Source organism: Papilio machaon, chromosome 4, assembly GCF_912999745.1.
Source record: "Papilio machaon chromosome 4, ilPapMach1.1, whole genome shotgun sequence".
Classification (NCBI taxonomy): Eukaryota; Metazoa; Arthropoda; class Insecta; order Lepidoptera; family Papilionidae; genus Papilio; species Papilio machaon.
In genome coordinates this window covers 47,074-63,352 of record NC_059989.1, presented here as the reverse complement: position 1 = coordinate 63,352, position 16,279 = coordinate 47,074, and the positions used below count along the sequence as shown (strand labels likewise).

Here is a 16,279-nt window from a genome sequence, read left to right as displayed (position 1 = left end):
TTCAAAATCAAAACTTGAGCTTCAAACTTCGACTTTATCGCGAAAATTATGCTTGAATAGATCGTTTTGTCCATTTTCGTTTGAAATATAATAAACCTTAAGTTATTTAATTTGCAGCTAGTTTTATTTTATAAGTAAAATAACAAAATGTCCTGGTGTTACTTTCGGAAAAGCGGATTACTTGAAAGAACTTTATGATTAAACTTACTGTGTATCGGTAATCAATATGGCCGACAGTATGTATTTGTCAGAAGGAATTGTGGCGGTATTTATAGCAACGTTTCAAAATCATAAATTATATCATAATTTAAATCCTTCCTCATGTGCCGAAGTAATTTAAGTGTATGAAGTTATGTTATTGTTTAACTTAATAGAGAACATTAAGGATGTTGCTTTTGATATATACCAAAACAAACTATTTAGCATCCAAGTGTAGTGTAGTGCAGTACAGTGTATTTTGTTTAATTGAATTGTGTTTTGTATAGTTTTTCAAGAACATAAAAATTTACTATTTGCCCGCGATGTCGCATCATGAGTTGTGGCGATGATACCTACTCGAATCGTGCAACCGGCGCTGCTCTTCCACTCATGGTATGTGCTTTGTACTCGCGCCAATGTTTCAATACGTGCAGATCTAACGTGATCTAACCTAATATGAGACAAAATAATAGTTGAATCTTGCATATGTTACACAACCAATAACAAAATAAACAGTCCATTATTTTTGTATCAGTTAAATGTACACTTAGTCAATATGTTAGTTGGAATTGGTAGAATAGTCATCATAAACTTGCCAATGACCAATTTTGTAATGAAAAAAATCAAGAATAATATATGCTTTGCAATTAAATTCTCTTCAACGAACCTTGAGGCTTCCATAAGCAGTCAAATGAATGAAGTAAAACAAACACTTCTTATTTTTTTTCTTATTATATGTTAAATTAGCCGCTTTGGATATTAATCTTGAATTTATTTGTAGTGCTGAAACAGTGTGTACATTAATGGCAAATGGTATATTGATATATCTGTGTTATCACTACTATTGTACATTAACAGAAAGATATCTACAATAATCAACTATCTCCTCCCACACCCTGAATGGCCCGTCTCAACTTATAGAAGTAGTATATTCTGGTTTATTGTAAGAAAGTAAGTTATCGATCTTGCTTATGAGTATAGAGGACTGAAATGAAGCCTATGGCAACCATTCTCACTGGATGGAATGAATAATGCTCTACTTGCCCATTGGCTACATAGGTTGGTATGGATGCTCAACCCCTTAACTGATTTGTTAAACTTGCATACAGGTTGCATTCTTACCTATTACTTACAAGATGTATACACATGCCAGGTCATAAGACAGTATGTGTAAATGTCAAGCTTTTTTTCTATGGAAAACAGTCAAAATCATTTAACCTTTTAGCAGCTAAAGGATGCTGCTTGCATAGCTGTATTCTGTGAGTGATGAGTGAAGGCACATAACTTTAAATATTTACTACAAGAAAAATAAGGCTTGTAGTTGTATTGTTGATAACATGCAATACATACATATATTTTTTCAACAGTTAAATTTTGATTTGTTATTATGTTTAGTTCTACTTCCTACCAAAGTAACAATAAATATTATATTTAAATTGTTAAAGGCAGTAAATACAGATTTGGAACGGTTTCTAATTTTATATTCTTTTTTCCTTGTTTCATATTTTTTTATTTATTTACAAAAACATCATGGAGGTAGGAGCATTATGGCTGGCTTAGATTATATTTGAATATTTTTGAGCAATCCAATACATATGCGTCACATCACCAACAGTCTTGTATGAAAGACAAAGACTTGGTTGTATTATACTTTTTAACATTTTAACTTCTTCCATTTTAATTAAATGTTCTAAGATAAAAACCAGATATAATTAACTTTCTTTTATGTTTATATATATTTCGGACAATAAACTTTTATAAACTTTTAAGTTTAATAATTAAAATGAACAAAATACATTAATTATTATGTGTATTTTATGTTTTTGGTCTTGTATAGAACATGACGGCCTACTAAGCATTTCTTTGCTTGTCTTGTATACAAGACTGGCTGTGAAAAGGTTAAATAATGTCTGTTGTAAGTAGAACAATGTGCCACCAAATTAATGAAAGAAAAAAGAAGACTGTTTTGGGTGAAAGATTGAATTAGCAGAAGAGAAAATTTTTGAGCAAGTAGTTGTGTGGTTACAGTAGTGCGGCAAGAAGATAAAGATGGTAACAGAATCCATTTAAGAATGCTATTAGAAAAGCTACTGGAATGCCTATACTAGTCACAATGTTCACACATCCTGTTTTGTAGGTCTCCTCATCCCCACCTCCAAGATGAATGCTTGCTTATTACAGGCTTGCCAGGTAGCATATACTTGGGAAGAAAAAGTAATGGAAATTGAGCAGAGCATTAAAACAATGTGAAAAATTTGAATTCTTTATTCATTTGGTTGTTTAATGATATATCCCAAAATCATCAGCATTCTTTAAACAATTTCAAAATTAACTTGATAACTCATGAGTTTTTATACAGGGTGTGGAGCGGGGCGGGGGCGGGGGCGCCGGCGGCGCGGACTCCGTGCTCAACGGTGCCGGCCCGCCCGAGCGCGCAGGCGAGCCACCGCGAAAACGCCCCAAGCTCGTTTCGGACGACGCGCATCTGCTGCGCAAGCGCTTACTCGAGTCCAAGGTGTTGCGCTTGAAGAGCCTGCGCGATAGGTAAGATTAGGCCACTCGGGGTCCGAATTTGTGCGTCAATGGACGCGCTGCCGCTCTAGCGCCGCGTTCGGTTTCAGGTTTACGGAGCAACTGAGCGAGCTGTACTTCCTGCAGGCGGGCGGCAATATGATGGACTACGTAGCGTGGCGCAAGCGGCCGCCCGCGCAGCTCGTTGCTTTTCTCGAGTCTCGCCGGCCGCCACCTGCGGCGCCTCCGCCGCCCGAACCGCCGCCCGCGCCAACGTTACCTGCCGCGGACACGTCGCTCCCGGTGCCCGCCCCGGTACCGTTAGCCACGCCCGCCTCACCGACGTCGCCGGTGACGTCGACGCCCGACTTCGCATCCACTCCATCGGTTGCGTCAGCCGTTGCCTCTATTGTTGTTCCCCAAGCCCTAGAACCGAAGGGCGAGGTTGTCGTTCCTGCTACGCCCTCCGCCGGAGCGCCCTCCGTTGCCGCATCCTTCGCCGCCACGCCCTCCGCCACCGCACCCTCTGTCCCCGCCCCTGTGTCCACGCCTGCGCCTACTCAGGTAGCGAGCGCGGCCGACGAGATGGTGGAAAAGGCAAAACAAGAGGCGTATGTTGCGGCTCGAGTGGCCGAGCTGGCTCGCGCCGGCCTGTGGACGGAGCGCCGGCTGCCGCGCGTGCTGGAGCCACCGCGCCCCAAGACCCACTGGGACTACCTGCTGGAGGAGATGGCCTGGCTCGCCCAAGATTTCTCACACGAGCGAAAATGGAAAAAACAAGCCGCAAAAAAGGTTAACATTCTATACTTTATTATTGTTTTTAATATTTAATATGGGACCAATTTTATTTATAATGTGACACTGCTTAGATTTGGCACCTCATAGTGCTTTGTACCCGTGGCTGCCACAGCACTTGTACTGTTCTTATTTGATCACTTAATCAACTAAAAACTGAGAAAAAGCTCTTTACAGTAATTTTAATAGACTGCGAAGCGTTGACGATTCTTGTATACTGTTAATATAGGCGCGATGGCCGATTTTTGTACTGTGTTAAAATCGTATTTATATGTAAATCAAAAATTGGAGTGTCTGTATGTAATATAAAAAAAAACATATTTTATACACATGATGTGTTTTTACTTTGCTGATAACGAAAAACCAATTTTAAATTCATGTCCCTGCTACTTACTGACAGCTACAGGCCCGCCTTTGTTCCTGGTAATCTCTGACTGATTTTGACGGGAAGGTAATTGCGCCAATGAAATCGCGAACTACCGCTCTAGTAAATACATATTTGTGTTATACACATTTTAGAATTTATTGTGTTTTTAAATAAGAGACATCATATCATATGTATGTATTGACTGATTAAGAGAGATTTAATATTTTGTGTTTCAGTGCGCCAGAGCTGTACAAAAATATTTTCAAGATAAAGCTCTCGCTGCACAGAAAGCAGAAAAAGCCCAAGAATTGCAATTGAAAAAAATTGCGTCATTTGCGGCTAAAGAAATCCGAACATTCTGGTCTAATGTGGAAAAAGTAAGTATCATTTATTAAATGTATTTAAACACATATTACAGGTTAGGAGGAAAATCTCCGTGGATGGGATAAGGAAAGGGAGATGATGATTCAGTGGCGACTACAACCACTCTTGATTATGCTGACATTTACAGTGAATGAAGACAGTTTTTCTCTCTATTGAGATAACGTCTATTATTGTTAATTATAAGTTGTAAGTCAAAAATGTTAATTGTAATGTAATAATAATAAACATGAGATTTAAAAAAAAAAGAATAATTTCAACTTTTAAAATATGTGTTTTAAAAATACATTATGATAAGAATTAGGAAGATAACTGAGAGTAGTAATAAGGTATTAATTTTTTATTTGTCAGCTGGTGGAGTGGAAGCGAGTGCGGCGCGTGGAGCGAGCCCGGAAGGAAGCTTTGGACGAACAGCTGAGCTACATCGTGGACCGCACCGAGCGCTACTCGCGTCAGCTCGCCGCCAACCTGACCGCCGCACCCGGCGCGCCCCCCGCACCCGGCGCGCCCCCCGCACCCCCTGCACCCGACACACCGCCCTCCGATGATGAGTTCCAGCCGCGCGGCAGCTCCGACGACGACGAGGAAACTATTGCAGCCGCCGAGCGCGAGGCCGCACACGACGCCGCCGACCACCGCGACGAGCTGGAGGCGCTGCGCCGCGAGTCCCATCTGGCGCTCGACGACCTGCTGCCGCCCGGCTACCTGCCCGCGCACTCGCCGCCCCTCTCAGACTACGGGCCCGACGCCGACTCCGCGGACGACGAGGACACCATCGCCGAGCAGGAGCTCGCCGAGCGCGCCGAGGACACCGCGGCGGAGGTGCAGGCGCTTCGCGACGAGGCCGACCTCGACCTCGACGAGCTGGTGCGCCGCTACACCGCGCGCGGCGACCGCCCGCCGGACCTCGACGGGGGCGCCGACTCGGACGCCCATACTGACAACGATTCGAACATACATGCAGAAGACGACGCAGACGATGACGACGATAACGACGATGACGAAAATAACGATACTAATGAGAGTATCGAGGATGACGACGTAGACGACTCGGACGATTCTCAAAGCGTTTCCGCCTCCTCCGTTTCGGAGGCACTAGAGTCGCTGATGGAGACGGAGAGCGGCGGGGCGCAGGGCGGGGCGCAGGGCGGGGCGCCGGGCGGCGACGGGGGCGAGGGCGGCGAGCAGCGGGTGGAGGCGGCCGCATCGCTGGCGGCGTCTCTGCAGCCGACGGGCACCACGCTGTCGGAGACGGCGGTGGGCACGCCGGTGCCGCGGCTGCTGAGGCACGCGCTGCGCGAGTATCAGCACGTGGGGCTGCACTGGCTGGCCACGATGCACGCGCGCGGCCTCAACGGCATCCTGGCCGACGAGATGGGGCTCGGCAAGACGATACAGAGCATCGCGCTGCTGGCGCATCTGGCCCTCGAGCGCCGCGACTGGGGGCCGCATCTCGTCGTCGCGCCCACCTCCGTCGTGCTCAACTGGGAGATGGAGTTCAAGAAGTGGTGCCCCGCCTTCAAGATACTCACATACTACGGCACCATTAAGGAGAGGAAGCTGAAGCGCGTCGGTTGGACTAAAGCGAACTCTTTTCATGTGTGCATAACATCTTACAAGTTGGTAGTGCAGGACCACCAAAGTTTCCGGAGGAAGAAATGGAAATATCTCATTCTCGACGAAGCCCAGAACATTAAAAACTTTAAGTCCCAGAGGTGGCAGATGTTGCTGAACTTCCAAACGGAGAGGTGAGAACTGCAACATTTCACAATGTTTCACTTGTCACCCCCTCACCGGACTTACATTTTCCGTAATTTTACACTAAACGTTGTCTCGTATTGCGCGCGCAGGCGGCTGTTGCTGACGGGCACGCCGCTACAGAACAGCCTGCTGGAGCTGTGGTCGCTGATGCACTTCCTGATGCCCGACGTGTTCGCCTCGCACTCGGAGTTCCGCGAGTGGTTCAGCCCCGTGGCCGGCATCGCCGAGGGCGCGCAGTGCCACAACGACGCGCTGGTGAGTAGTGCCCGAGAGCCGAGTGGGGCGGCACCGGGGCCGGCACCAGGGCGGCACCAGGGCGGCACCACTGACCGGGCCCGTGTGCGCAGGTGCGGCGGCTGCACGAGGTGCTGCGACCCTTTCTGCTGCGCCGGCTGAAGGCGGACGTGGAGCGTCAGATGCCGCGCAAGTACGAGCACGTGTTGATGTGCCGACTGGCCAAGCGGCAGCGCTTCCTCTACGACGACTTCATGGCGCGCGCCAAGTACACATCTCTCTCTTATATCTTTGTTTGTCCAACTCCTTTAGGCCCCTACAGCTGCGAAATTATTACAAACTACGAGGGGAGGTCCAAAAGTTCGCGGAATGAAAGGGTTGTCAATGAAATATAACAATAAATTTATTTTTCCTTTTCAATATAATCACCCTTAAGTCTAATACATTTATTCGATCTATGAATTAATTTTTCTAAACCATCGAAAAAATATTTTTTGTCTTTGGCCTCAAAATGGGCCGAAATTGCCTCCTTCACTTCATTATCGTCGGAAAATTTCCTTCCCCTTAGCTCTTTTTTTTAAATTTGGAAATAAATAAAAATCGCTAGGAGCCAGGTCTGGACTGTAGGGTGGGTGAACAAGTGGTTCGAACCCATGTGTGTGCAGAGCAGCCATGGCAACTCGGCTCTTGTGAACCGGCGCGTTGTCTTGCAAAAGCAACACACCCTTGGCCAATTTTCCTCGACGTTTTTCTTTAATTGACTCCTTTAACTTTTCTAATATGAGTGCGTAGTATTCTCCGGTTATAGTGGTACCTTTTTCTTTATAATCAATGAGTAATATTCCCTTACAATCCCAAAAAACAGTGGCCATCAACTTTCCCGCCGATTCTGACACCTTGAATTTTTTGGGAGGTGGTGTACCCTTTTTGTGCCATTGCATGGACTCCTGTTTGGACTCAGGTTCAAAGTGATGAACCCATGTTTCATCTCCAGTAACAATCCGCTCCAAAATCTGCACGGGCTCGTCTCCACACAACTCCAAAAAGTGCTTAGACGCGTCGACGCGCTGCTGTTTTTGAAGCGGCGTGAGCATTCTCGGCACCCATCTTGCACTGACTTTTGTCATGCCCAGGTGGTCGTGCAGGATACGCAAAATAGTTGTATCTGATACTCCAACAAATGCAGATAATTGTTTCTTCTTCAAACGTGTGTCTTCGAGTACAAGTTTTTCGACTTTTTCGACGATGTCTGATGTGGTGGCGTCAGCTGGCCGCCCAGAGCGAGAGTCGTCTTCAATTGAATCTCGACCATGTTTAAAAAGACCATGCCACTTATAAACCATTGTTTTACCAGGGCACTGATCTCCATAAACGGCTTCCATTTCATTTAAAATGGTTTGAACGTTTTTTCCTTGCTTGGTAAGGAATTTTATCACAGCGCGATGTTCAATTTTCTCCATAGTTGCAGTTTGCTTCCGGATTGACTTGTTCAGCAGGCGAGTACTCGTAAACGAATGGCACTATAGGGTTGAAATGTTATATATATACTAATTATGAGTGCCCAATTAGTATGACACTAAGCGAGCTACCCTATCCCCACTCCATCCCCTCCATTCCGCGAACTTTTGGACCTCCCCTCGTATCTTTTGCCAGCGACTTCGTGTGCGCATAATAAAAAAAACATCGAAATCCATACAGCCTCTCTTGAAGATAACTTCTAACAAACATCTATCTAGACCTCTAAACATTCGATTTTATATTATTAGTAAAATTGTTTAGTTTTTTAATAATAATTACTATTATAATAAATTTATTGCAAACTGTGTTACGTTGTTACAAACATTTATATACAGCTACAACAGTAAGTTTTGATTATATTTAGTCGAATATGGATCTCCTCAGGACGAAGGAGAGCCTCTCCTCCGGCAACTTGTTGAGCGTGATCAACGTGCTGATGCAGCTGCGCAAAGTGTGCAACCACCCCGACCTATTCGAGCCTCGCGCCGTCTGCTCGCCCCTGCAGATGCCCGCCCTGGGTCTGTCGCTGCCCGCCCGCCTTCTGGGCGCCGCCGCCACCGCCCGCCGCGCCCTCGCCCTCGCCGCGCGCCTCGCCGGCGACCTGGCCGCGCTCGAGGCGGCCGGCGCCGAGGCCTTCGCCGCGCACCGCACGCGTCACCTCGCGCCGCCGCGCCGCGCCGTGCACGACGCGCCCGCGACCCTTCACCCGCCGCGCCCTCCGCCCTGCGCGCTGCGTCTGCATCTCCGCCTCGTGCCCCGCACGCCGCCCGCGCTGCCGCCGCCGCCGCCGCCCGCGCCTCTGGCTCGCCCCCCCGCCGCACCGGTCGACGCGGCGGGGGGCGCGGTGGGTGCGGCGGGCGGTGTGGGCGCGGCGGGCGGTGCGGGCGGGGCGGAGGCGCGCGCTGCGGCGTGGCGACGCGGCTCGCTGCGTCGGCTGGGCGCGGCCAACGAGCGCCGCTGCTGGCGGCTGCCGCTGTACGGCGCAGACCTGCGCGCCGCTGTGCACGCCGGCCCGCCCGCACTGCCGCCGCGCGACCTGCACGACCTGCTGCAACAGATGAACGATGTTATAGATCGGTTAGTCTTATTTATACCTCGGCGGGAGCTGTTTCATTATAGGTGGACCATTCTACCATAGGTCGCATTTAACACTTCATTAAAATCCATCGACGTAACCTTGTAACGGCGGGCATAAATTATAATTTATTTTTTTAAAGTTACAACTGTACAATTCCATTTCCCAAATTTCGATTACATTTTTATTGTAGTCATATCAATTAAACGTCGTTACAATGTTGGGTCTGCGAACTCAATTTTTTTTTAAATACTAAATATCCCTTTTTACATCAATTTTCATTTACATAAAAGTACAGCTGTCAAAACTTTCAATTAATAGTGGTAGATCCCGCAACAATAATATTTTGTTTGGTGCATGAATGGGCCTGGTGAAATACCATGACCACACTGAAGACAGGCGTCAAGTGGAAGCAATTCCTCGTTTTGTTTGATGAGGGTGCGGTGCCTAAGGCCTAATTTAGTCTACATTCTCTTTCAACCTTTTTTTTTAAAGGAAAATTGATTGGCCGGAAGAGATGATGCACACGATGGGGAAATATCCTATTTCTGTGCATCTCTTCCTCCGTAGAACACATTTGCAATTGCAGATGTCCATCAGCAGCGGTCGCTCGTTTGCTATCTTAAAATATAAAAAACCTTTCACTCTTAAATTGTAGTAATGTTTATTTTGTATCTGTAGTACAATTGCGCTTTGTATAAAATGTCAACTCATGTGCGTGTGCGTGCAGCTTCAGCATCTGCTGCGGCGGTGCGCGTGCGGGGTGTGTGCGGCTGCAGTGCGGCGGCGGCGCGGAGTGGCGCGCGTGGCGGCGCGGCGCGCGGCAGGCGGCGGCGGTGGCGGGGCCGCCGGCGCGCGCCGCCCTGGCGCTGCTGCACGCGCCCGCCGCGCGCCAGGCCGTCGCCTTCCCGCACCCGCGCCTTCTGCAGTACGACTGCGGTCAGTCGACACTTTATCATACACCTTCTAAACTTCTTCAGGTCGAACATGTGTTGCCTTTAATAGTTAAAAGTGGGGACGTACAGACGAAGGGGAAATATCCCCTTTCTGTACGTCTCCTCTCCCGCCAAACATTTCCTTACGAGCGAGCCGCACGTGGGCGCGTGGGCGCGTGGGCGGCGGCGGTGGCTGGAGATGTGGTCGCGTTGCAGGCAAGCTGCAGACGCTGGCGGGGCTGCTGCGCCGGCTGAAGGCGGGAGGGCACCGCGTGCTCATCTTCACGCAGATGACGCGCGTGCTGGACGTGCTGGAGGCGTTCCTGTCCATGCACGGGCACACGTACCTGCGGCTGGACGGCGCGACGCGCGTGGACCTGCGCCAGCCGCTCGTCGACCGCTTCAACTCGGACGCGCGCGTGTTCGCGTTCATCTTGTCGACGCGCAGCGGCGGCGTCGGGCTCAACCTGACCGGCGCAGATTGCGTCGTCTTCTACGACTCGGACTGGAACCCCACGATGGACGCGCAGGCGCAGGACCGCTGCCACCGCATCGGACAGACGCGCGACGTCCACGTCTTCCGGCTCGTCACCGCCGCCACCGTCGAGGAGAACATCCTGCGCAAGGCGGAGCAGAAGCGCGCGCTCGGCCACCTCGCCATCGAGGACGGCCATTTCACCACCTCCTACCTGCGTCTGGTGAGTCGCTTCACATTTTACTGCAGCAAAGCGACCATCCATCCATCGACATCTATTCTACACATATGATAAAATTAGATTGTCTATATTTAGTATCTACCTCTACCTAGAGATACCTCTTCAAACATCCATCCATCCATCCATCTTAACATTCGCATTTAGTAAATATTAAAGATTTTTATGTGTCTGACGGCAAAGCGGCGTTTGTACCGAGTAATCACCAGAACGGCTGGTTCGATTTTGACGAAACTGTTACAATCACACGCCTGTGAATAAGTTTTACTACGAAAATATAAAAAAAAATATATGTGAGCGACCACATTCACTAGCATATCATCGTATGTTTTTATGAAAAAAGATACGATCTCGCCTTCCGAATAAAACTTACTCAACCCTTCTCTAACTCCTGGCGTACTAATTTGAGAATGTGATGTGTTTTCAGTCTAACATAAAAGAGCTGTTCGGTGGCGAGGGGTCTGAGCCGGCCACGCACACGGCCACGCACACGGACACGGCCGCCGAGCCGGAGGGCGAAGTCGAGGGCGCGGCTCGCGGCGAGCTGGAGTGCGCGCTGGCCGCCGCCGAGGACGAGGCGGACGCGGCCGCCGCTCGCGCCGCGCGGGCCGAGGCGCAGGGCGAGCTGGCGGAGTTCGACGACACGGTGCCTCCGCCCGCCGCACCCGCGCCCACCGCGCCCACCGCGCCCACCGCGCCCGCACCCGCGCCTTCGCCGCACCGCGCAGACCTCGCAGAGTTTGCCACGCTCATGAATCAGGTGCCATATTTTGTAAACATTCGGTCGCGTCGAAATTATCTATATAAACTAATACCAATAATAAATATAACCAACCTATCTTTCAATGATCGCAGTTGACGCCGATAGAGAAGTATGCGATGCGACTGGTGGAGAACAGCGAGGCCGCCACCGAGGCGGAGCGCGCCGCCCTCGGCGAGATGCGCCGGCAGCTGCACGAGTGGGAGCGCGCGCGACGGGCGCTGCGAGACGCCAGCCCCGCCCCCGCCCCCGCCCCCGACCCCGACCCCGCCCAGCACGAGCCCGAGCCCGAGCTGACATACTGGCGCGGCGACGCTCGCGCCAAGGTGCGTGTCCGCCGACGACGCGTCGCGCAGCGCGACTCCCCCTCGCCTCCCTCCCCGCCGCCCTCGCCCTCGCCGCCGGCGCGCCAGCGAGCGGTGACGCCAGCAGCGCCCGCCACGCCCGCCGCCACATCCGCCGCCACACCCGCCGCCGCGCCGCAGCCGCGCACGCGCTCCCGCGGCACCGTGCACATCAACCTGTGGACTCTGGACGAGCGCGAGGAGCGCGGCGGAGAGCGCGGCGGCGGCGGCGGCGGCGGCGGGCGGGGCGGGCGGCGGCGCGGGCTGCGCAACGGCACGCTGGACGCGTGGCTGGCCGCAGCGCCGCGTCCGCCTGAACGATACAATAAATGACTTTACTCAACTTATCATGCGTTTATATTTCTGACGTTCGACGTTTTGGTGCCGCTCGATTTCGTCCGTAAATGCTTGATATCTTAATGTCGGACCGGTGCTTGCGCGACACGTCACCAAAACGACGACACCGCTCCGAACGTCAGGGATGTAACGCGCACCAAGCATTTACGGCCGGAGCCGACCGCCGCGCCACCCCTCACCTCCCCCCACCTCCCCCAACCTCCCCCACACGGCACATGGTCCAGCTAAGTGATTTGTAGACGAGACAACAAAATTGATAAAATGTAATACAATAGATAGCAATTCAATTAAGTCCAAAGATTCACTTACACTGGTCTGCAAAAATCTATTTTATGATCAGTTGCTCTAAGATCCAGATATAAAATGGAAATAAAAACAAACGGTATATTTAATAAACTAAAACAACAAGTTTAATCCACAAACAGTCCTATTAGACTCAAACATCGATTTGAAGATCCAGGAAAAGTCTATGAAGATGAAAATACACGAAAAAATAAAATTCGAATCTAACGCTGGAAAAATATAATGTTTAAGTTACTTTTGGAGGAAACTGATTATTGTATCATCCATACATAAGGTCGAATCGTCGACGTGCGTCGTCTATTCCATCAATACAGACATGCGACTACATTTCAAATATATATATTTGCTCCGCCATCTTGAAAATCACGAAAAAAGAAATACTCGACGTGTACATAGAATTACGTTGAAATCAACTAGTCGAATGAAAAATAGTAAACGTTGTGGAATGATCAACGGTTGATTCAACCAGTACGTTGAATCAATATCTGTGCCAAACTTCGAGATCCGTTTTAGAGATATTTTGTAACATACTTCCTTTCATCAAAACATTCGCATTTATAATATTTGTAAGATGAAGACGAAGCCGCGATCGCCGGCTAGTCGAAACTACAACTTTCAGTGGCTCTTAGAAAAAAGTAGTGTAGAGGTTTTAGGTAATTTTAAAAACTTAAATTTGCTTAAAAACGTGAAAATCTCATTTATGTACTTTGAATTATTATTATTACAAATATAGGTTCTATGAGCACTTTTCAGGATTCACATATACAGCCGTTCCCAACATTCCTAACAATTGTCAGCTCTATGCGGATTGTACCTTTAATATTATCATTTGAACTAATTTCACTATATTAATGGTTCATCAAAACCGAAACCTTTCTACATGTACAACATTAATACATTACTGTCTTATTAATATATTCGATGAACATATTAGTGATTACATTTAAAGTATAAGAAAATAAAGACAAAATATAAGTAAATAAAGGTAAACATAAATAAAAACGTTCGCTGCGACCACCATCTCTGCAAGTCACAGTCGCGGTCGCAGGTTGCAGCTCTCTCTCACTCGACACTGACACGTGGCGCTTCTTTTGCTAATCGCAGATGTTTTAATTAATTAATAAATTTTATTAAAACTGTATATCTTAATGAATTAAAAGTTCATCGCTCGAAAGGTAACGGCGAGTCTCCTCTGTAGTGACACCATCGCCACAGTAACAATGCTGCAATGTCTGACCTCGTGTTGCAGGTGTGGGTGAGCGCCGCCGGCCCCGCGGAGCGCATGCCGGTGAGTGTCCCGCGTCATCCGCGACGGCCCCGCGTCCTCGCCGCGGCCCCGCATTCACCGCCTTCTCTGTGCAGATGTGGTGCCCGCCGACCCCGCCCTCCAGCGACGGCGACGTCTACTGCGACACCTGGGCCCGTCCCTTGTACCGGCGCGGCGCCGCGGCCGAGGCCCTGCTGCCCGGCGTCACCCGCCGCGACGGCCGCGGGGGCGCTGCGGGCGTCGCCGGCCGCGACCCGCGCCGTCTGCGTCTCGCCCCGCGCGCCGCCCACGCCCCGCCCTCCATGTTCGAGAGGGGCGCGGCGGGCGGGGGCGGAGTGCCGCGAGCGCGCCCCCGCCCCCGCGCCTCTCTGCCGCACCGCGAGCCGCCGCAGCCCGAATGGTCGGGCGGCGAGGACGCGGCGTTGCGTCGCGCGCTGCGTCTGCAGCGCCTGCCCCCCGACGCGCCCGCCGCGCGCGCTCCCAACTGGGACTGGGTGGCCGATTTGGTGAACGACGTGGCTCGCGCCTACCGGTCGCCGAGGGCCTGTCGCGACCGCCACGACGCGCTCGCCGATCCCGAGCGCGCGCGCCGCAAACACAAAAAGCCGGCTCCGGCCCGCCGGCGCACCGACGACGACTCGCCGCGGCCGCCGTTGCAGCGCTTAGACGCCATGCGGGACGCGGCCGAACGCCGCCGCGCCGCGCCCAAGCGCCGGCTGGACGACGCCGCGCATCGCAATCCGAAACACCAGGCTCTGCTCGCGGACCACGGCGTCGATTACGACGCGCCGCCGACGCCCATGGAGGTGGCCACGCGCCGAGCGGAGCGGATAGCCAAAGAGAAGATGAAAGCGGGGGTCGCGGCCGCGAGCGGGGCGACGGGAGCGGGCGGGGCGCCGGCCGCCGGCACCGCGCCCGCCGCCGCCTCCGCCTCCGCGCCCGCCTCCGTGCCGCAGCGCATAGTGCTGGCGGCGCACGCGGCGAGCGGGGCGGCGGGCGGTGCTGCGGGCGAGCGGCGCGCGGCGGGCGGCGAGGCGGGGCGCGCGACGACGCAGCTCGTGTACAGGCAGCAGCCGCTGGCCGCGCGGCACCACCTCAAGATCCTGCACCACGCCGCCGCCGCCGCGCCACACTCACAGGTATGATATTTCGTTTCGTTCGTCGTGCCTGTATATAATATTGTTAGATCATCAATCTTGACAAGTCGATAAAATTGCTTTAACTGAACTGTGTAATGTTTCAGAGCGGAGCGAGCGTGACGAGCGGCGCGGTGGCGAGCGGTGCGGGCGCGCTGCAGCTCCTGCGCCGCGCCGCGCCCGCGCGCCCGCACCTCGTGCTGGCCCAGCTCGCGCCCGCCGCGCACGCCCCGCACGCCCCGCACGCCCCGCACCAGCAGCCGCCGCGCCCGCAGCACGCGCCCCACGCCCCGCACGCCCCGCACCCCCCGCACGCGCCCCACGCCCCGCATACAGAGGCATATCAAAAATAAATCATTAAAAGTAACCGACTATCATTCTCTGAAATATCCTCACATATTTTAACCTATCTCATGTTATGTTTATAATTGTTACATAACAAACAAAAACTACGTCACGTCATTCTTCAAGGTTGCCATGTTTATGACGATGACATAATATGTAACTATATACATCTTGGTTCTTGATAATATTTTATAAAATAAAATTTTAGTTAATTAAAATATGTATTATAATTCAAAATGGAGTACTCAGCTTGTAAATTGCAAAACCATTAATTAAACTGACTAGAGTCGAGAGTCGCCGGCGTTGCTTCATTCAGCAAAGTTTTTTTTTGTATACAAATGTGTCTTATAAATAAATACACTCAAAAACATTAGCAAATTAAAGTACATGTTGTGATATCATGAGTAATATTTTCATGAAATTTGTCATGTAAATGTTAACATTTAGGCCGGGACTCCACCAAAGCGGAGATGTTTTTAGCCGACTTCAAAAAGAAGGAGGTTATCAATTCGACTGTTTTTTTTTTTTTTAAAACAACCAATAGAATTGTGTTATTGACACATCTCTCCGCTCAGCTTCAGTGGAGATAGCTGTGCGGAGATGTGTAATATTTGTATGGCGCGATAGAAGCGGAGATGTGAGCTGTGCGCGGACGACGCGCAGTGGAGACGAGAGATGTGAGCAGCAAATCAAGACAGCAAGAAAAACATCTCTTTCGCACAGCAGCACAGCACACCGCACACATCTTCGCTTTGGTGGAGTCCTGGCCTAAACCGTGCAGATACCGCTCCCTCATTGTTCATAACATGAGGCTGCTGTCAACATAACATTCTCACTTCATATATTTTCCGACTGACATAAAATCTTGTGAAACTATAACTGTTATAGTATAATATTGTAGAATTTTATATGCTCTTTGCATTTTAGATTTTAATGCGAGAGCGCCGCACTGAGCGCTTTACTGTCCACATTAGGTTGGTCTTTTTTGAAACAAGAAAAAATGCTTTTTGATGAAGTAAATGTAAACTTTTATTTGAGTCAATCTTATTAAAAATAATTAATATTATTTGATATAGAAATGCAATTATATACTATTGTAAACGTCAACTGAGAAAAAAAATCTATACTATTATGTAAAAAAAAAAAACCAAACAACAACAACCGACCTTAGGCCAGGAATAGGCCTTAATTTTGTCAAACCGCAAAAAAAAGATAGACACAGCGTATAAAAAAGAATCACCGGCTTCTGGCGGCCCGCTAGCGAGCGTCACACTGCGGC

At 50.3% G+C, this 16,279-nt stretch overlaps 1 protein-coding gene across 1 annotated transcript; it reads left to right on the top strand.

Moving 5' to 3' along the window:
• Nucleotides 1–30: 30 nt before the first annotated feature.
• Nucleotides 31–15,008, top strand: LOC106713854 (helicase domino). Its single transcript, XM_045686785.1, has 15 exons — nucleotides 31–591; nucleotides 2,558–2,742; nucleotides 2,820–3,501; nucleotides 4,108–4,248; nucleotides 4,604–6,000; nucleotides 6,103–6,268; nucleotides 6,361–6,515; nucleotides 8,150–8,842; nucleotides 9,571–9,779; nucleotides 9,992–10,473; nucleotides 10,916–11,248; nucleotides 11,344–11,574; nucleotides 13,502–13,540; nucleotides 13,615–14,658; nucleotides 14,763–15,008. Exons 1-15 carry the CDS (start codon nucleotides 532–534, stop codon nucleotides 15,006–15,008), a joined length of 6,063 nt encoding a protein of 2,020 aa, XP_045542741.1. The 5' UTR covers nucleotides 31–531.
• Nucleotides 15,009–16,279: the final 1,271 nt, after the last annotated feature.